Genomic DNA, 23,092 nt, shown 5'->3' with positions numbered 1-23,092 from the left:
TTGTCTATTTGTGATTAATTCTCATGAGGTTTTTTTTCTAATGCAGTAGTAGGGAGTTCACTCGGGGGGAGTTCGATAGACAATGTCCGTGGACTTGGACTCGATCAGCGAGGAAGAACCAAGCTTGTTCCGACCCTTCTCACGAGAGTCACTGGCCGCTATCGAAGCCCGCATAGCAGAGGAGCATGCCAAGCAAAAGGAACTCGAGAAAAAACGAGCGGAAGGCGAGGTATGTATACGTTCATCGTCTCACTCTAGTGTGCCATTTTTGCAAACAATCATTACAATCGACGTTAGGTATATTAAACATAAAACGAACTATTTAAATGGGAGATCGATCAGTACCTACCCTTTGTTGACTTAGGTACTTTGCTACGGAAGTAACTCGAAGGGATCCTTTCTGGAACCGTCAGCAACGCATCGAACCGCTCTGATATTTTTTTAAATCATTACAGAACGATTTGGGGCGGACGAAAAAGAAAAAAGAAGTAAGATTTGCCTGCTTGCCCCTTTTACCTTTTTACAGCTCGTTTTAGAGACATGATATCTACAAGTTATCGCATCAACTTCAAAATTCATTGTAGAAGCAAACAATGCTAGTTCCATCTGAGATTGGCGGCATGTTACTATGGTTACTAAGCGATAACTTGTGTCCATTCTGTTTTAACTGCATTTACTCGTAAAGTATTTTCTGAACACATTGCTTCTCGGCCAGTATTCGGAAAAAGAATTCTAGAGCGTTGTCAATGTCCCGGTTAACAGCTATTCTACAGTAGTTATTATAAGCTTGTCATATTTAGTTGCATTGTTACGGTGTAAATGCATTTCAACAGCGAGCGTCTTCACGACCCAATAGATAAAGCTAGAAATCTGGAAAAATAAATCAACATAAGTTTGCTTCCAAAACCATCCTTTTGTGAAATCCAATGTCTAAACTAGATGCTAACGCCTTTAGCTAACGTTAGTCCATTGTTATTATTAATTACGTTAGAACTAGACCCCTGTGTTTAAAACAAACTTACTCAATTACTCGGCATCGGCAAAAACAGTTTACTATAGTGGATAGGTGCAAAACAGAAGACGTAGCAACGTTCAGAGCGCTATAGCAAAACACACGAGCACGAATTCACCTAGTCAAGCATTGCACTGGACTCATCTCGCCACATCATCATTGACTGCTGTCATTTCGGCCTAGCATGGTGACGTCACCTAGCTAGCGATTAGTGCATTCCAACTAGTAACGACTTTTTTGAAATATGAACGAGTTTAGTTGGTAATAGTCATTGTAAAGTTTGGCTTCCTGAACATCCTGCTATTTTGGAACCGAGTTCGAATCGTCAACATGCAGTTGTAATATTTTTGCAGCGGCATAAGTAAATTAGTATATGTTAACATTCGGATAGGTCACTTAATAGAGGGGTATTAGGACATGGTAAGCTTTTGGATCAGCAGGACACGCATCATGGCCACACGACAGCAGCACTATACAGAGTATTAAACTTGCTTCCAATGCTCTCATGACACAGTAACAACACTAGTTGACTCCAACAGTATTGTTACACTTGCCTTTATGAATTTGCTCATGTTTGTGGTTTTCTATTAAGCTTATGGTTGAAAGCTAGCTTGTATAAAATAACAAATAATTTTTTGATGCGTTTAATGGAACGAGTGTAAGTAATGTTTTTTTAGGAATGTAAAAAAAGAGTAGGATACATATGAGTAAGAATACGGAGAATATAAACAAGTACCTATCGTATGATGTTTTTTAAAGTTTTTTTTTTATAAAACATTACCTACTCAATATAAACATATCCGTAACGTCTCTGATATAAGTGTAAATTATACTTAGTTAAAGTAATTAATGTATAGTAGGTATAGGTACAGTACACTAACCTATCACAACAACAACAATACTATGAGTTATATATTTGACAAATCCTTCGAACATTTAAAACAAGTCACAACCTTACGCCACATACATATATTATATAGATTGCCACCCTATCTGATGTCTCTGTACTAACATTGCGTCTCTATGATAACTCTAAATGCGCGTAGCTAAAGTTGCTATGATTTCCTAATGAGACTCTTGTATTATCCACAATAAAGTAGTTTAATTCATTGTAAGTTTTAAAGGAAATCATGGAAACTCTGTACCAAACACAGCACTGCCCATAAGTATAGAAAATATACTATTGCCGCTGCGCTAAAACTAAGCTTTAACTGGGGATTTCACCAAGTGCCAATCATCAGATTAAGCGCCAATCGAACCTTAAATAATGTATGAAAAATGATATGATTTTTCGTCGCATCTATCATCCCGATTTTTACATTTTCGATTGACGATAAACATTTGTCATGTTGGCTACGGTTCCTAGGGTCTGGCTATGCGTGTTCGGTAGTTAACAGTGTGTTGTGCGGTGTAGGTACGGTACGATGACGAGGACGAGGACGAGGGCCCGCAACCGGACGCGACGCTGGAGCAGGGCGTGCCGCTGCCCGTGCGCATGCACGGCGCCTTCCCGATCGAGCTCGCCTCCACGCCCCTCGAGGACATCGACCCTTTCTATCACAATCAAACAGTGAGTACCTACACAATTATTAAACATTATACTTATACTAATTTAATAATCACAGCCTTATTTTTCGGAATAAAACGGTTCCAAAAATCCACAGACAAGACATCCTCTAGACTGAGCATAGTAACGCTACCCCCTCTGCCACTATATACGGTAGTTTTACTCCATCTTCGAGTCAAAGTGTCAGAATCCCGTGCCGTGATTGGTCCGTGTCTTTGAACGGACCAATCACGGCACGGGATTCGCTCACCTTGTCCCCCCGCACCCCCGTATTTTTGGCAGCATCGGTTTCATGAAATAATTGCTCTAAACTCCGTCTAGAGGATTCCTAGCCTATGCAAAAATCTATACGTGAAATAAAATATATGTATATATATTTCGTTTTTATTGTGTTTGTAATCTGTCTTTATGTACAATAAAAAAAATCGATAAAAATGTGGGTAAGTAATTGCTTTACAAAACACTTGGGCTCTCGTATGGTTTGACTTCGATAATTGATGCGATATCATCCTTAAAGACATTATTACACATGGTGATTACATAAAGATTTATAATATATAGGGCATTATTTATATCGGAGCATCGTTAATAATGGTGTAACCGCCATCGACAATAAGGTCCCTTTTCATAGATAACGTCACATATATCCCATTTTATAAAAATTACTGAAGAAAAGCGTCAATCCATTTTTATTAGAGTCTCGTTGCCTGAGTCGGTTGCTAAATGTATATTTGCTTGATACGCTTTTATGATATTACAAAGATTATGCACTAGACAAGGTATAAGTAAACAGGAGAATTTCATTCCGCTGCTGCAACGCTTGTGCTGCATCGTCAGGTCATTGCCCTGAGGCCCCGGGGCGAGTGGCCCTCAATAATAAAACACTGCTCAACAACAAACACTAAGAAGAGCATATAAAACACGAGTAAGATATCGTTACAGCATTCTTATACATTACATTAGGTACTTCGTGTAGTGATATGCTACAAAGTTTACTGCTGATACGGAATCGATCAGTGTAGCTACCTATATTCAGTTTCTAGGACCAAAGTTGGATCGTTGCACTGCAGGTGGTGCAATTAAGTATACCTATAAATACATTAGGTACTACTTAGTACTAGTTAACTTATAAGTTCTTTACATTTATAAACGCTAAAGTTAACTACGACTACCGTTTCACATTATCCGATATCGCTACGAGTATAAGCAAACGCTCGATGTTGATGGGGTTTAGTGGCAGTGACCTTTGCCTTAGAATAATGGATAGTGGAAGCTACCTAGGTACTATATTTTTTTATAGAGTACAGACAAGAAGGGAGGCAGGGGTTAAAATACTAGAGGCATGCAGTAGCTTATAGTATGATTCATGGAAAAATCTTGCCAAGCGGCGTCAATTGAGACTTGAGACAACAGTGCAAGACTGATTCTGATATTATTTTTTGCACTAGAAATGTGACTGTTAACAGCTGGAAAATCTAATCTATAATTTTCAATCAAAATGAGATTCGGGAATCATACTTAATGTACTGCAAAAGCCCCCACTAATAACATTTGAATGTGGTAACAATCATATTTATAGACCAATTACCTATTTGTAGCAGACCTATTTATAATAGCTGAAATAACTAGGTACTAGATCCAATCCGGATATGGTTGAAGACATATTAATGTCAGCTCCACGAATATTATTTAATGCGTGTAATTCCATTGTTTCAGACCTTCGTAGTCATAAGCAAGGGTAAAGATATCTTCAGGTTTTCTGCCACCAACGCCTTATGGATACTGGATCCGTTCAACCCTATAAGAAGAGTGGCGATATACATTCTAGTGCACCCTTTGTTCTCCTTGTTTATTATTACAACTATCTTAGTCAACTGCATTCTTATGATAATGCCTACCACGCCTACCGTCGAAAGTACTGAGTGAGTATACCTTCTCTACTATCATATTTTTTCTATCCAACTAGTTACCTATACCGACCATCCAGGGTTATATGTTTTTGACAGTCTTTGATACATAATCGGACTATATTCATATTATTAGGTTTTACATTAGAGACTATAATTAGTAGTTTGCACGCTAGTTTCAAAATTGATAGATTTATAATCAGCTAGTAACCGAATTAATTTCTTAGATTATCGGAAGTAACATGTATTAGATATTGTACTTATACGTTATTGGTAAATATAAATTATATATGTTACGAGACCTTACTTGATATGATTCAGTTACATTTATTAAATAGTTTTAGATGTTTACACTATGGGCTAGTTCTCAAAATACGTTACATAGCAAAAACAGACCTTATGAATAATATTTTTCCTTAATTATAACACAATTACATACAACGACTAAGTAACTTTTTCTGGTTGTATTCATGAAATATGCCATTTTTAAATATTTTTTCTACTAATGCTTTGCTCCCTACGAGTAATATTTTGTATATTTTTTACATTCATAAAACTGTACATACTTGACACATCCTTCGTTTACACTTATCTACATAGATACTAAACTAATCATATTTATCGTACTTAGAAAAGTGTTTTGCGACTCACTCCCTTCATTACAACAAGTTCAAATACAGAACTTCCATTAGTGTCGCCTAAGCTTAATGATATTCTGATATACAATATCTGTTCTGTTGAGCGACATTCCACAGTGGAGGTGAATTTTTACAGAGTTATCTTTACCGGAATCTACACGTTTGAATCGGCGGTGAAAGTAATGGCCAGGGGTTTCATTCTGCAGCCATTCACATACCTTAGAGATGCATGGAATTGGCTTGACTTCGTAGTTATAGCTTTAGCGTGAGTAGTAGACAATTTATTAAATTACGTAGCATACGGTTACTTAAAACAGTTTTAAAGTAGATTTTTCTTATTTCTTTCAAGTCTCGTTAAATTATAGTTTTTTAGATGACTGTTTACCTATTTTTATGTAATTGTTATCGAAATACATTGAATAGTTCTTATATAGCAAGATATAAAGGTTATTTATTTTTGTACAGGATTAAAGTGTAGTTGACGTGAAGTAAGAATAGATGAAGTATAGAGTGGTGGTAGTGTTAATAATGTAGATGTTGTTGTTGCGGGTATTGTTTGCAGTTATGTGACGATGGGGATAGATCTCGGCAACCTGGCCGCTCTCAGAACGTTCAGGGTACTGCGAGCGTTGAAGACTGTGGCCATCGTGCCGGGTAATTCCATTTATAACTACCTATCTACCTACTATTAGCGTAATTCCATTTATAACTACCTATCTAGCTACTTAATAGCGTAATTCCATTTATAACTACCTACCTACTATTAGCGTAATTCCATTTATAACTACCTATCTACCTACTATTAGCGTAACTAGTCTTGTTAAAATGGGATCGTTGACGTATCAAGACTGAGAGTGGAAGTTTTATATTTCATTAAAATGAGCGATGAATTCAAATTACATTTAAATAACTTCGCTTTATACATAAATATTAGGTACTTACCTGAAACAAACTAATATAATTCAGTTAGTTTTGGATCACAGTTGGACGTACCTCTATCTTATATACGTAACGTATTCAGATTGCGATTTTGGGCATGTAGGAAAAAGTATAACTACTATACCTAAACGCTCTACCTGTGTTTTAAAGTATGACTGTTAAAACAAGGCCGTGAACTTGCCTTTAGTTCATACAATCTCACTTTAGCCATTCTTTTTGTAGTAAAATACCTTAGTAAATAGCCATCTAAATGTTTAGAAGTCAGTACCTAGTTTTAGTAGTAGTTTCAGTAAATTAAAATTAATAATTAATTTAAACCGATTACCATATGGAAGTAATTCCGGCAGGCTTGAAGACTATCGTGGGTGCCGTGATTGAATCTGTGAAGAACCTGCGGGACGTGATCATCCTGACCATGTTCTCGCTGTCGGTGTTCGCGCTGATGGGGCTGCAGATCTACATGGGGGTGCTGACGCAGAAGTGCGTCAAGGTGTTCCCCGAGGATGGCTCGTGGGGCAACCTCACCGATGAGAACTGGGAGAGGTTTTGCCAGAATGAAAGTAAGAATCATTTTGATGAAAAACAATATTTTATCCCTCTAGCCCAGTCAAAACCCCCACTGGGCTAAAAAAAATCTCAAAATAAAGTTTTAAATTAGAATGGAAAGAGCCTTTTTTATAAGCCTTTGGACGGCTAGAGGATATATATAATATAGTTGCATTCGTTACTTTTACTTTACGTTACGTCAGATTGCCATGCCATGATTTTTTTCATACATTTTGTATAGGTCGCGGGCTAGCGGCACTTATCTTTAGAATGACCCTTCATTTTGTTTACAGCAAATTGGTACGCAGGCGAGAACGGGGACTATCCGCTGTGCGGGAATTCTTCGGGAGCTGGGTAAATTTGTCTTGATTTTTACCTATTTTAAAACAAATATGTACTAAAGGCATATATACTGTTTATATTTTAAATGGTTACTTGGTAATGGAATAGGCAAAATAAAGAGTTTCTCTTGTTTTTGACTCTAAAATTGAAACTATTATGCAAGAGGTAGGTATATTTAATTAAAACAATTAAAGCTATCTACGTCAAATGGTCTCTGAGTAAAACACATTTAACTGATTTGCAAGACCGCGCGAAGTGATCCCATAAGTGTACCGCGAAAAAAGTTTTGTGCGGTACACTAAAAAATTTTCATCAATACTCTGATGTTAAATAATGAACGGTTCCATAGCACATAAATCTCAACACCGACATCAAATACAAAAACGTAACTAAAGCAAGGATGCTAAGCACGAAGACTTTCGTACATTGACCTACAATTTACTATCTCTATCGCACGTGCAAATTTAAATTGCTGTACCGTTCGTAGTAGGTGTTCAAAATAATCTTGACGCGACTTTATTGTTAAGATAATAAGAGCGCGTCAAGGTAATTATGAACATCTAGCCCGCTTAGCAACTTCTGCTGCTGACGGTACAGTGGCATTGGCCGCGGCATCATCGGCGGAGTACTATGAACATATGCGCGTGCTATAGAAATAAGAAATGACAGCAGTATGAAATTCTTCGTGATTACCGTCCTTTAGGGCCACTTGTTATTAACCACTAACTCAGGGTTAACGGGTTATACCTGGAGCTACCAGTACAGTTTAACCTTGGGTTAGCGGCTAACTCCAATTTGGCTAACCCAGGATTGATGAAAGTTGACCTTAGGGTTTAAACGTGATATATTGTACCAGTCAATGCGAGCCGGGTTACATCTGCCTGCAAGGCTTCGGGCCGAACCCCAACTACGGGTACACCAGCTTCGACACCTTCGGCTGGGCCTTCCTCTCCGCCTTCCGACTCATGACGCAGGACTACTGGGAGAACCTCTACCAACTGGTCAGTAATTTATTTATTTAGAAATTTAAATCAGGCAACAAGGCCCATATTACAAATACCTTACAGACTAACATACATATGTATTTTATAAACTTAAAACTAAACACTAGTTATTTAGTCGACAAAACGGCGTGGCTCCGTTGCATCGGCTGCTCTTGTGTCGGATTCGGCAGTTTGCCCCGGAACCTCCGAAACACGACACCTTTCGGCCAGAAGTCGGCGCATTCGATGGTCCCCTGCAGCGGTCGCGACACGCGCACCACAAAAGAGTTGAAGTGCACGTAGTGGCGTAATAATGAATGAATTATTTATTTCAGGCAACTAGGGGTCCATACATAAATACCTTAAAACTAGCATACATATTATAAAAATATAACTAAACACTAAACACTGAAAATCACATTATGATTGCGATGCATTACGCAACCCTCATTCCTTAATTTCTCATTCTCTTCCTTTTCAAATCACTTCACACTACACATTACACACACACACACACACACACACACACACACACACACACACACACACACACACACACACACACACACGAAGCGGGAAAACGCTGGGATAAACTACGATCGTAGCGCTACGGAAACGATGGCAGTGAATGTGTTAATGATTACACCTTAATGTACATTTGAAATCACGGTTACTTGATATGTTTAGTTTTATTGCAACATAATTTATATCATAAACTTATAAAAACTGTAACATCACATCAAGAAAACACATTCGTAAAAAAATGTAGATGAAATTATCTCGGTGTACAAGCGTGCTACGAGTGCTACGCCGTAGTCCGTAGAATTTTATTCAAGCTGTGCAGCGAAAACTATTACAGCCGCATTCCGACTTTAAAAATCTCATCTCACATACACTACCAGCGAGTCCAGCGACCCGCTCGGCGTGTTATCTGTTCGTAGGCGCTTTTGCTACATACATGTTTTCCCGTGTTATCGGCCACGCTCGTAGCGTGTAGTCTGCGTGTAGCTCGCGCTGGCATTGCACCTCGTATCATCGGCCTGATTCGAACTATAACATACATCTAAAATTAGCTATAGTTAGATACGATATGGATTGGATATGTCAGTATCCAAAGCGTTTTTGATTGAAGAAAATTATTTTGCATACACGTAATCGATTTAATAGAAATTATAATCGATTATGTGCATACTGTAGAATCTGTGCGGAAAGAGAAGAGTCGTGGAATGTATATGTATATAGACTCTAACTAAATTATTTATATTTGTTTATCAGGGCCGGCAACAAGAAACTGGAGGAAGTTCCTAAGGTTGAATTAAATGGTGCCGCTCTGAGGAGAGTGGAGCGTTTTAAATACCTGGGCCAATGGCTCACCGATAGCCTTAATGACGATCCTGATTTGGAACGAGAGCGCAGGGCATTGACGGTTAGATGCAATATGCTGGTGCGCAGGTTTGCAAAGTGTAGCAGTGACGTAAAGGTTACACTTTTTAAAGCTTATTGTCAGTCCTTTTATGCTTGCAGCCTGTGGACCAGCTTCACGCAGCGATCGTACAATGCCCTGCGCGTGCAATATAATAATGCGTTTAGGATGCTGATGGGTCTGCCTCGGTACTGCAGTGCGTCGGGGATGTTCGCCGATGCCCGTACGGATGACTTTTACGCTATTATGCGTAAAAGAGCGGCATCCCTATTGCATAGAGTGCAGGGCAGCACCAACAGTCTCCTAAGCGCATTTGTCGACAGAGTAGACTGCCCACTGATGAGGCGTTGGAATCAGTTGCACGAACCCAACGCATCATCAAAATAAATAGTATTAAGTAGTTTTAGGTATTTATTCTTTTACATATTGTACACTAACATAGATATAGGTAGTTAAATTGTATATTTTGTACTAACACTATGGGTTATATGCCTGAAATAAACGATTTCAATTTCAATTTCAATTTCAATTATATTTATTGTGTGCATACGATTTTCATATATCATATGTGTTCATATTTTATACTGGCAATAAAATGTCCTAGAACAGAACTGGCACTTTGATCCCTTCTAGCACGGAAGAATTTTTGTCCGAATAGGTGATGTGAAAAATAAATTGAAATATACTTCCAGGTGCTAAGGTCAGCGGGGTCGTGGCACGTGCTGTTCTTCGTGGTGATCATCTTCCTGGGCTCCTTCTATCTCGTGAACCTGATCTTGGCCATCGTGGCCATGTCCTACGACGAGCTGCAGAAGAAGGCCGAGGAGGAGGAACAGGCCGAAGAGGAAGCGCTCAGGGTGAGGGCTTTATATTTTAGGGTTACTTTTTTTTTGTCGTGGGTTCATTTTTTTTTATTTTGTTAAAATTTGGTGGATAGATTCTGTACAACATAAGTGCGATTCACCGTATGTCCTATAAAATCTTTCACTCAGTTACGAAACGTATTTTCGTAACTCAATCGGAATTCGCATACATTGTTTTTTGTTCAAAACTATTTTTTTGTATTAGAACAAATTAAATTATTTTCAGAAAATATTTTAATTTGTTTTTATTTCAAGTAGACACACTACTATAAATTATAAACTTCCAGCCTAGGGCACTGGAGGCCTTGGTCACTTTTTCTTAGTATATGACATTTATTCAAAACTATTTTTTTTTTCAAAACATGACAAAAAAATAAAAAAATGCCGTTTATTTGTATTTTGTATTGAAAAGTTTAAAACATTCGTGAAAAATGATATCAATTTTCGAGAATATAAAAGAATAGAACTGAAACTGACGACTTTTGTTTTTCTTAATGTGTGTTTTTGGTGGCTGTGAAACTAAGTTAAAATTTACTGCTGAACTCCTTAGTGGTCTTAAATATGGTTTTACACTGTAACAGCAATTGTAATATCTCAAAAATGTATATATTTTTTCACCGAATATACTTATGTTTGTTAATGCATGTGTCTATACATATAGGACACAATAAATAAATTTATTAGGATGTACACTTTCATGACCTTGACTCTAGTTTAATTATCTCTACAATTATCATCATAATGTATAACTAATCATTAATTCTTGACAATGAAAAGCATAAAACATTAAGATATGTATCACACATCAGGCTCAATATCATCGATGTCCGTATCGGTATCTCGGGTATGCGGATGACGATGAACCGAAGAAGGGAGTCATGAGCACGCCGAGTATAGTAGTCACCCATGTGGACGACGACACAGACCACGACCAGCTAGACTGCCTTCTGAACACTGAGGTCTTTGAGTCGCTGTCAGCCTTTTTGACTGATTGTACATTGATGTTGTGACCTGTAACTTTATTAACGTTTTATCGATGCACTATCCATGAAGCCTTGTAATATAAGTCGATGTTTTTAATTTTCCGTGTTTTCGGTGTGATATCGTGATTATATATAATAGGAAGCGGAAGAGAAGGCAAAGGCGCGAGCGGACAGGGCGGAGGCTCGGGAGGCGCACGCGCGCGACTTGGCGGAGGCGGCCGAGGCGGCCGCGTACGCGCAGGCGCACCCCGCCAAGTCGCCCTCCGACTTCTCCTGTCAGTCCTACGAGCTGTTCGTGAACCAGGAGCGCGGCGCGCAGGACGACAACACGCGCGAGCGTATGTCGCTGCGAAGCGACCCCTTCCAGGACTCGGTGAGCACTCAGCCCGCGCACAAGCCCGACTCGCACCACGACGCACGCCGCCACAGGAAGGTCAGCATGGTAAGTACGCGACCGCTGAACGCTAACGCGTGCCTCTCACTACACAGCAAGGACTCATTAACGCAACATCTGATGAATCTCTTTCAGTTACAGTTACCGACATAGACCAACCGCTGATTTACATCTTTATATCAACCGTGCTGTATAATGAAGGGCATGTATTTACCACCTTTACAAATTAGTCTTAACATATTATTTGGAATACTTACGTTACATTCATTACTTACGTGTTGCTTGCAGGATAATTTATCAAAATGTTAACTTTAAATATTTTTTGTAAAACTCGGGACCAGTTTGAAAAGGTGGAAAAAAACTGATTTCTTTAATTCCAGGTAAAATTAGTTATCGAGCATCCATGTCGCTTCAATATTGCATTCTAAGTGAACTTTATAAGTATAGTATTCCAGCAGGACAAGCTATTAAAGCGATGTGATACGCTAATGACTAACTTCGCGTGGAAACTTGAAATCAGTTTTAAGGGTAAAGCCGGTGTTACATTGACCGCGCGATTCAAGTCACGCGTCACCAATGGTCGACTTTACCAGTGCCCGGCAACTTTAACATGGCCTGCCCTGCCTCCCACGGCAGCTTGCATTGTTCCTACACTAGTGAATGTCGACACCACACGCTGGTGGCCAGTTACAGTTGTCGGAGCCTCCTCATTGCTCGCTATGATCAATGATTTATTAGTACTGGCCAAAAATATACCAAGTTACTACTTATTGAGCTTAACAAGCAAAACTTTTAACAACAGAACTATCGAGTCATTGACAGGCGACAATTTTCTTTCCCAACTTGAGCTGAAGCATCACACTACATCAAGCTTAAATCTAAACATAAGGCACAACTATTTCCTCTAAATCTTATCACAAAATTAATCTTTAATCTGACTCTAGCACATACCTTAAGCTCAAGTTGAGAAGTTTTTATCTGTTATCTGTGTCTATGGCTGAGCTTAACGATACTTTCACTGTCTATTTCTTTGTTACGATTTCCAGTGCCCTGCAAATATACAGATATCCCTCTGATTATTGGTAATTAGTAACCCTTTGAGACTATTCCACCAAAAAAAATTGATTAGCCCTGAAATGGTTTGTCTGTACTTATCACGTATGTCAAACGATATTAGTGGAATAAATGAAAACCGTACATAATAATTAATTCATTATACTTAGAAAGATTACATCGTAGCGCATTAACATGTAGTATTAAAAATAGATTTTTTATTATGTAGGTACTTATTTCCTTAAAATGTGTACATACTTAACTGATTTTCTATAAAAACATTGATCTCACGAATAAACAAATAGAGATGCATATATATTTAGATTTGCCTAGCTTGAAGAACATAGACCCTTATTATGATCGCTAGGTTTCATGTCCAATTATACTCAGGTATCGTGAGGCTCCATCTGCATATTTGCAAACATGATCGTTTTGTTAGTCGCCGACTTTTGTTTGACTTGTTTTATTTTTAGATTGTATACCTCCATCGATCGTGCCAAAGCTACTCCGGCCTTGAGGCATGCTACTAGACGTTTTGCTGTGTTGACAATTATCATGTCCTCGCCATTACCAATTCCATTTTCACAAAACATCTGTGAAGTAGATACATTTGTTCCTCAATTAGATTTAGATAGTAACATCCACATTATCTCATACTATGAACATTGTTTGCATAATTACTTAGGTATTGGCTATGTATTACTGTAAACATGATTATCATTTATTATTTTCTTCCTCGACAAAGTATTTTCCTACCTGCATTTTATCAAAACGGTTGACTTCATAGATACCTATCAATAGCAAAAAGCATGAATTCCACGTTACGTTTAAAAAACAGTTATTTAGTAGTACCTATCTATATTTTTCTTAGTAAAAAAGTCCCAGTCTCCAATAATATTTCTTTTCTTTTCATACTATTTATTTTAATATCGTAAATAAATCCTATAACAAATTTAAATACTGACAAAATTAAATAATTATTACAAAATAATTGGCTCTTTGACAAGTGTATTACGTCTCAAGGAATAATATTGGAGAGAACTCTATTGTCATGGTAGATTGTTTCTTTTGCCATGTTTGTGTTTGAGACAGACCGGACTGAAAGAGAACGAATCGCCGACAAAGAGGTAGGTTCGGCCTAAATATATTTAACTTTACACAATTGTTAATATAAATTACCTAATGTTTTTATATTCCTCAATTTTGATTATTAGAAACAGAGGCTTACAGTCAGCAAATTAAAACCAAAAGAACTGTCTTCATGACTTTAGACGTATTTAGAGTCGTACATCAGGTAGCCACCGCTAGGAACTAGGCGTATGCAGACGTGCATGTAACAGACCACACGTTACTTCATGTGTTAATAAACAAAGTTATACCTGACTAACCGTTGCTTCAACTCATGTTCATTTGTTTTTTTTTTCGTATCACAATTACAATAAGATTCAACACACATACCTAAAAACTAATCTTAAAAACTGTTTTAGTAACTTCGTGCGGATATAAGTATCAATTTAAGTCAATTGCTACGTGTAGGATTTCTTATTGTACTTGATTACGTATTACAAATTTTAATTTACATATTATCAACACTTCTGTAGTTTCCAAGTCACCTTTATTACAACGAGTTATGTTTCCTCGCATTAAGCTTTGGTTCATTATCAAAAACTCGCTTCTAACTACGCGCATTTCCTTCAGTTTGTGCCTGTTTATGTATCACTGTATTCCGCAGTCTTCTCTCACGCGAAATAACGAACAACTTTCACAGCTGTAGATTATTTCGCATATTCATTGGTTATGTTCTACTTAGTATTTTATTTGTCTCTGTGCCCGCTCTGTCCTTTTACCGTTTGGTCGCTGTTTAGAAACTTGATCAATAATTATAGTTTGTCGGGAAATTATTATAAATTCAAAATTTTGTTTGTGTATTGAAGGTCCCTCACCCCGAACGCATTAATAAATATGGGCAGTTGTCATATGGGCCACTCCGGGAGGGGTCACAGGTTGGTCCTTCTCTCCTCGTTGGTGTTTGTGCTCCCTTCGTCTTCCCTGCCCTAGGACTTTCTTACTTATATTGTTTCTCTTTTAACCAATTTCACCCTTCTAGATGCTATTAGAATACATACTTTGTCAGATTGCGCCGATTCACAGGAAATATGCAAAATCAATTTAAATCGCATAAAATGCATTTGTATTCCGTAAATTGGCGCAGGAGACCATTCCAAGCACATGTCATTTTCTTTACCTTGGTTATCTTTCTTTACTTTTCAGCATTTCCTTAACTATGTATAGTAATCTATAGTTTTTGTTTATCAGCACATGAAAGTAAATTAGTCGAGTACCGAAAATATAAAGTGAAAAAAACTAGCAAATGCTCGTGCCTCTGCAGGTGTTGAGAGTGATCTCGTTCAAATACTACTCGATCTGAATTGAGGAAAGTGTATTAAGCAGTTGAACATTTTGAAGTGGCTAAATGAAATGCAATATTAGTATGTCAATGAGTGTCGCAGGAGGTTTTAACTAAAGTGTGGGTGGCAGGCGTCGTTGTCCCTGCCGGGGTCGCCGTTCAACCTGCGGCGCGGGTCGCGCGGCTCGCACCAGATGACGCTGCGGCCGAACGGGCGCGCGCGCTACCCGCCGGGCGCGGACCGCAAGCCGCTCGTCCTCTCCACGTACCTGGACGCGCAGGAGCACCTGCCGTACGCCGACGACTCCAACGCCGTCACACCCATGTCCGAGGAGAACGGCGCTATCATCATTCCTGTCTACTACGCTAATTTAGGTGTGTACCTACTCATTCTTTTTGATTTTTTAAAATAATTATTGTACATTTAGTTCGGAATTACAGGATGTAAAATTATACTGTGTACCTACATTTTTCAGTTTTCTATAAGTAGGTAAGTAGTTTTCAATGGACTTATGTAAATCAGTATATGTACCTACTTAGAGAACTAAAGTTTATTGACTGACCACCGTGTGGACGCCAAATAGGTATAGTCGTTATAAGTTTATTGAGATTAAAAGTTCATCTACATCAACCTAAAGAAGGGTATAAAGCTTGCGCTAAAGAACTCCGCAATACCGGTTCCAGGTTCCCGACATTCGTCCTACACGTCCCACCAGTCGCGCCTGTCGTACACATCGCACGGCGACCTGCTGGGCGGCAAGCCGCAGACCAAGGAGGCGCGGCTGCGCGGGCGCTCCGCCTCGCGCAACCAGAGCATCACCTCGCAGCCGCACGCCTACCCGCCGCAGCGGCAGGACTCCTCGCTCGCCTCGCGCCCGCTCAGAGAATACGTGAGATATCATTGTCGTATAAAGTGTAAGTGTAAGGCCTGAGTGCACGCTCGAAGCGGAGCGTTCGGCGGGGCGTGCAGCGTGACGTCGGGGTCAGGAGTAATTTGAGCAGCGTGCACTAAGGCCGCTCCTATAAGCTTGCATTTGTTTAACATGCACGCCGTACGCCCCGCCCCGCTGCACGCCCAACTCGAGCGTCCACTCAGGCCTTACACTAACTGATCAGGCGCCAAGCTGACAAGGAGTTCAGAGGGCCTGCCGCTAATATCGTAAAACGTTATCTGCCTCTTTATCACTCGAATATGCAAGAGCGATTACGATTTTTAAATTTTTAATGTTGAAGGTTGGCTCTCTGGTTTCCTTGTTACCTTCGCGCCTTATCAGAGAACATGTAAGTATATATCTGTACCTATTTAACCACAAAACTTAACCGTTGTTGGTGCCATTGTTGTTATGTAAGGCTTGGTGCAAGGTTTGTTTACAAACTGTAATATTTTACGTAGATTTATTTTTCTACTTCTGTTACAATCTGAAATCTTCCATTAAAAACACTCCCTTTTTGCATAGTATCTTATCTTATCTTATGTCTAATGTACCATTTAATTTTAACATTTAAAATACATTTTTTTTATTTTTTTTAGGAAATGAGTGAATGCACGGACGAAGCTGGGAAAGTACTGAAGCCTTCAAACGATAACCCTTTTATAGAGTCGTCACAGCAGCCTAACGTAGTAGATATGAGAGGTAACGTTTTTTTATTATTATTTTATTAATAAAGTACAGTGATATTCTTAAATATAATCATAGCCCCGGGCACAAAACTCAACAATGAGTTTGACTGTGGGGTCATCAGTCTCTGGTTTAGCAAACTCATTTAGTATGTATATGTATAAGACACCGTCAATCACTGCTCGAGCGTTAACGCACCCTTCCGGCGTCGACCTACTAACCTTAATGTGGATCATTCCTGAGATCTAAATGGAGTTCCTAACTTTTATATTTAACTAACTGTGCTCGTGACTATTACAGCCATATTCGAACTTTAAGATACGTCAAATATTATATATTGAAACGATATGGGTCGGATATGTCAGTGTCAAACAAGTGTCAAAAGTGACATTTTTGTTTGAAGAAACGTCATTTTTGACATTTGTTTGACACTGACAATATCCGGTCCATATCGTTTCAATATGTGATATATGACGTATCTTAAAGTTCGAATATGGCTAGTTCGCGTCAGAGTAGTAAGTTAAGCCGTATAAAAATATTTCCATACATACATATATGAATACGCCTTACGCAGTTGTCGAGCACTATAGCTTTTGTACATGATGCATATAGGTAGAATATTGTAATTAATATTTTGATGACTTTCAGATGTAATGGTACTAAATGAAATAATAGAACAAGCCGGGCGGCAAAGCAGAGCCAGCGATCAGAACGGTACGGACCACTTTCAGAATGTTCACTCTCTTGTAACCGTACTTGTTACAAGTTGATGTCGGTGCTGTCTGTCTTGTGCATTACAACATCTTATTTTAATGTCGATGTTCTTTTTTTAATGTGCTAAGTCATGTCATGTTTTAATTAAATTTGCTTCTTAACTTCACTGTGTCAATAAAATGTTATTTAAGGTTTTCTGATTTGAATAAGTTTATTTAAAATACACTGCGAAATTTTCGCCTAACATGTCAATATGACGCTTACACTCAACACTCACAACACTTAATACACAATGGTATTGGCTCATTATGCGAATAAAGAAAAGCATAATTGGCACGAGTAAAGACATTAAGGGTGTCATTTATTGTCGCGATGGTTGTGTGAGCACCAGCACCTGGCAGAGGCATATCTGTGGAGTGAGAGATCCGTAAAACTAATATTCAAGATGCATATTTAAACGCATCCCTTTGTTTGTGGTGTGTGATGCGCCTTTAGAGTAGTAACACGCCTCTCCGCTGCGTTTTACTATAACAAGTGTTCAATCAGTGCTCACGATTCACTATAGGTATGTTGCTCAATTCATGCAGCAAAAAGTCTATTGCCTAAAAACCGATCACGAACAGACATTTGAACTGATTGATTACACAGATAATGATACTTTTGGCATTGTGTTTATTCCGCTTTCCGAATTCACCATGGCACTAAACAAACATTAATCACATTTGGAACTCAAATGTCTGACGCTGCCTACTTTTTAAAATTATTGTTGACTGCCGCCTAGCAGTCAATTTTGAGACTTGCCCATTCAATATATTTTGTGTCCGTTTGTAACCTTTTAGACACAAAATGTTTTGCAATGACTGGCCTCAACTAATTTTTAGGCGGTTGTCTACAATACGTTATATTCACGCACGCATGTTTATATTTTTGTTCGACGCATGGACTACTTACTAGTCGATATGAGTTTGCAAAGTACAGTTTAGTGCATGATAATTGTTAGATATTTATCTTAAGGTTAAAAAATAACAATGTTTCTAAATGTTGAGTTGAGTATTGCTTAATAAACTTGTGATAAGCCACGATATTCATATTTTTTGGGCCTTCAGAAACAAAATTGTCAAATCGAGTATTTCATCATAGTTGCATTATGTGTAGTTAATTTTGGTAAGCTTTTATCTTGGTAACAAGATAAATGTCACCGCCAGAACAGTTTGGGTTTGATTTGCACGAGATTACAGTCGCACAATAGTGATCCTCAGAATATCGTATTCAGAAAGCCAGCAATCCGCCAGCCACCCCCTTTGAATGCCACGGGCTTGAGCATTTTTGATGAAACTACAGATATAAATGACAGCCTACGACGTAACAAAAAATATGGATATTGGTAATACAAATATACTAGTATACATAGTTCATAAATTTCTCGATGCTGAATCCAATTTACAAAAAATCAGCAACGGCTACTGATTGGAATATAGTCATCACCTCGATTACCTGATAATGAGCGAATACTAACAAAATTATTTCTCTCTCTCCTCAACACATACACTCACACTCGCTGGTAAACGGAACCACAGTGTCAATATACTACTTGCCACCAGCAGCCCAAACAGCAGCAGCGGAAGACGATGAGGACGGGCCGACGTTAAAGGAACGGCTTCTAGACTGCCTGTGGAAGGGAATAGACTTGTTCTGTGTGTGGGACTGCTGTTGGTTGTGGCTGGAGTTTCAGAAGTACGTCGCCCTGCTGGTGTTCGATCCGTTCGTGGAATTGTTTATCACGCTGTGTATCGTTGTGAACACGTTGTTTATGGCTCTCGACCATCACGACATGAATAAAGATATGGAGAAGGCTCTGAAGAGCGGCAATTATGTGAGTATTGTTTCCTTTTCAGTCTTTGTTTAGTCTAGATAACATTTAGACTGCCGTATTCGAACTTCAAGATATTCACAAGACACGACACGTACTAGATCCATTCTAGATACGTTATAGTTTAGATTTCAACTAGTTCTCTTTTGCAGCTCAATTCGGGCAACCAATGTCACTTTTACGATAGATCGTGTTAGATATCTAACTATTAGATGTAAATTAGATCTCTAAGTAATATCTTGTGGAAATCGTTCAAGAGTATCTCCAGAATCGCGGAAATGTCAAATTTGACAGGTTAGATCTTAAACATATCGTTATCGTATCTTGGCGATGTCTAAAAGATATCTAATAGATGTCTATTACAAAATCCGAATCGGGCCCAGAGTCCAATAATTAGTTGGAACGTCTGATAACTAATTGAATAGAATAGAATAAGATTTATTCAGGACGCTTATACAACAAATTTTTACAAAAGATGTCACAAAAACTATTTAAAACGTCACTGAAAAGGTTTCCACTCAGCTTGGTGTCAAAGCATCTTATGAATTGAACACCTTGACGCTGGTCTTCCGTGGAAGCCCTTCATGTTTTTACAAATGAAGACAGTATTTAATTCAATTGTATTGTATTGTTGTATTGAGAATACACATAGGTAAGAATTTAGAGATTATATTTGTTTTTTGGAATTTCGGTAATGACAATAAAAACTTCGGTATTGGTAAATAACAGGAAATACCTATTTGCTACGACCTCCGGCGTAGCGCTACGAAGAATTGGATATTGTATCATGAACGCCATAATTAATTCGTATAAAAATATGTGTAAAGTTTTTTTCTCTCAGGATGCGTATTCCGATTGTAATAACAGGTTATGTGTTTGATCTGGGTTTGTTACGGATATGGTCAGTCAGTGTCAGTAGTGACGCTTCTGGTTGAGGCATAACCTGCTATTACATTCAGATGCTCCTGGACTACTTCGTATACTTGACGGCGTTATTCATAAACGTCTGCTAAGTTAATCAGCTGATGATCGTCGTGTGTCCCTCTCTATGGTATAACGACAGATAGGGACACACGACGATCATTAATTGATTAAGTTAGCACCCGTTTATAAATAACGCCATTAGTTCATTAGTAAACTTTATGATAATTTATGTTTTATGTTTTTTTTCTTGCAGTTTTTCACCGCAACATTCGCCATAGAAGCAACATTAAAGTTAATAGCAATGAGTCCAAAATTTTACTTTCAAGAGGGTTGGAATATATTCGACTTCATCATCGTGGCCTTATCATTATTGGAGTTGGGACTGGAAGGTGTTCAGGGTTTGTCAGTGTTGCGTTCTTTTCGTTTGGTAAGTTACCACTCTCAGTTATTTAATACACTGACTATAAAATACATTAAATTATGAAATTTATTAACATGGAAACATGTTGATCTTATATTAACTATATTGATTATCATTATACATATCTATTTACACGTTTTATGAATATTGGTGCATACACTGAACATGCTCTTGACATCAAAATCTAAACAAGTCCACGTCGGTGTGAACATTACACATTCAGTTACACATAATGATCCCTTATGTAAATGTTATAAAATATTTTCAGCTGCGTGTGTTTAAACTGGCCAAGTCTTGGCCTGCCCTAAACCTTATTATATCCATAATGGGTAGGACCGTGGGAGCTTTAGGGAACTTGACCTTTGTACTTTGCATCATTATATTCATATTTGCCGTGATGGGGATGCAGTTGTTTGGCAAGAACTACACAGGTTCACTTTGAAAGACAATTCCGCATCTCTAACAATTAAGCTTTATTATTGATTCAGCTTAACACCTCTAAATATTTTACACCGGGCTTGGTTGAACATTTCATAAGGAACAGCGGGTCCGCGCTGTGGCTTGACACGGCATGCGGCTCGCGCGCGCGCCCGCGCCGCGCCCACGCTTCACTCATGACATAACCCGCTTCGCATCGAGTATCTAGATGATTGCAGCTTCGCTTCCGGGGCATTACGATGCATTAGGTCGATGATGGGATCTATGTCGTTACTATCTGGCGGAAATTATTTAAATTAAAAGCCGATATGACAAGAGTTAAATATGATATTGGTGTTAAAAAGCTCTCACATTTTAAAAGACAAACATATATCCCACTCAAACAAAAACAAAGCAATGCACATTTGTTAGGTGACTCAAGCACACATTCGCTATACATTTGTCAGATCCAGAAGCACATGCATCATCAGTTCTGCATTATACTTGAGGCACGTGAGCGATGCGCGTGGTTGTGGACCTACGGTTAGGACGCAGTAGCATAGGTGAAGCGCCGAAGAGCGAGCTTGTGTGACGCCTCATTTCACAATTTGTACTTGCAGCTTCGAGTATTCAAATTGGCAAAGTCGTGGCCGACACTTAATTTACTCATCTCTATAATGGGTAGGACGATGGGTGCCTTGGGCAACCTGACCTTCGTATTGTGCATCATTATTTTCATATTTGCCGTGATGGGTATGCAACTTTTCGGGAAAAATTACGTGGGTAAGTGATATTGGTGGGAGTGTTGCATGTTCATTGGTGTTTAATTGGACGTGTCTTGGTGGAAAGGCGACGCGCTCTCTATCAAAGCAGTTAATGTATTTTAGAATACAACTATGGCATTTGTTATACATTGCTAGTAAAGTGTGCAATTTCCCTGAATAGGTACATAAGCAATGTATCTGTGGAACAAATTATGAAAATTGAACACCGAATTAATTGATTTATGAATTTCCATATAGGTAGCCTTTCGTCGTGGCATATAATTATGCCACGTAATCGTCGGATAGTTAAGTATTATTAGATGAGTATTAATCAATAGCGATTAATTAAGAATTTTTCTAAATTGAAATACATTGACTGCCATTTCATAATTAAGTTAATTGGTCGTTTAGCTCGTTAACCCTGTTACAGCTCTAGTGAAAAAACTTTTCTCACAGGCTTGGTGTGTTGTTTAATAATATTATATCAATGTAAAAATGATTTTACATGAGAAAGCTTTTAGCACTACCTGTAGATGTTATAGTTACTAGCTGGCTATTAGTTACCCCACTTCTCGGGCGCGTCGCCGTTTTTGACTAGCGACTATTGTGTTGTTGTGCGTCACACTGTTATGCTCTGTCCTGTCGCCGATTGGATTGTGGCCGAGTAAGTCAGGCACTTGAGTAAATGGACCCCAAAGCCCCTAGTAAAGGCGCCTCACTTGTGAAACATCGCCAGCTTCACTTCAACTCTTACTTTACCCTTATTTGGCCTTTCGAATGTTTGCGTAGAAACGGACTACTTAGTAAGTTACTTCCTAACAGTATCTATGACTAGGCGCCTTGATGCATGTGAATGATTTCAACTTCAACAAGTCAGTTAAAGTTTCTAATGCATGTACTTTGTATCGAGTAGATAAACGGTATGAGTTTATTTCGGCCTAAGTATTTGATTAAAACAGCTTCAACTACGCTTACAATGAAACTATAACGAATATCAGCTTTAGTCACCACTGATAGCTTGAAAAAGATATTTGCTTATATCGTCTAATTTTGAGAAATGAATATTGAATGTATGTTCCCGTCATCAGATTACGTGGACCGTTTCCCGGACGGCGACTTGCCTCGGTGGAACTTCACCGACTTCATGCACAGCTTCATGATCGTGTTCCGAGTGCTCTGCGGAGAATGGATTGAGAGCATGTGGGACTGCATGCTGGTCGGTGACGTCTCCTGTATTCCCTTTTTCCTGGCCACTGTCGTCATTGGCAATCTTGTGGTGGGTATCTTAAATGATTGCTCTTTAACC

General features: G+C 38.6%; 1 protein-coding gene across 1 annotated transcript in view; it reads left to right on the top strand.

Moving 5' to 3' along the window:
- The window catches only part of LOC134656448 (sodium channel protein para-like), a 90,500-nt gene that overhangs the window by 54,635 nt on the left and 12,773 nt on the right, over positions 1–23,092 (top strand). The window contains 20 exon segments of the mRNA XM_063511980.1: positions 50–229; positions 456–488; positions 2,427–2,582; positions 4,296–4,501; positions 5,261–5,389; positions 5,687–5,778; positions 6,411–6,623; positions 6,903–6,963; positions 7,808–7,952; positions 10,050–10,214; positions 11,343–11,645; positions 14,585–14,653; positions 15,189–15,432; positions 15,742–15,947; positions 16,589–16,691; positions 17,325–17,390; positions 19,007–19,263; positions 20,438–20,611; positions 20,874–21,036; positions 22,875–23,062. Of these exon segments, the coding sequence (XP_063368050.1) occupies positions 83–229; positions 456–488; positions 2,427–2,582; positions 4,296–4,501; positions 5,261–5,389; positions 5,687–5,778; positions 6,411–6,623; positions 6,903–6,963; positions 7,808–7,952; positions 10,050–10,214; positions 11,343–11,645; positions 14,585–14,653; positions 15,189–15,432; positions 15,742–15,947; positions 16,589–16,691; positions 17,325–17,390; positions 19,007–19,263; positions 20,438–20,611; positions 20,874–21,036; positions 22,875–23,062 (3,120 nt within the window). The 5' untranslated portion in view covers positions 50–82.

Source organism: Cydia amplana, chromosome 18, assembly GCF_948474715.1.
Source record: "Cydia amplana chromosome 18, ilCydAmpl1.1, whole genome shotgun sequence".
In the NCBI taxonomy this organism is placed as follows: domain Eukaryota; kingdom Metazoa; phylum Arthropoda; class Insecta; order Lepidoptera; family Tortricidae; genus Cydia; species Cydia amplana.
The sequence above is the reverse complement of the archived record's forward strand: the minus strand, read 5'-3'. Positions and strand labels throughout refer to the sequence as shown.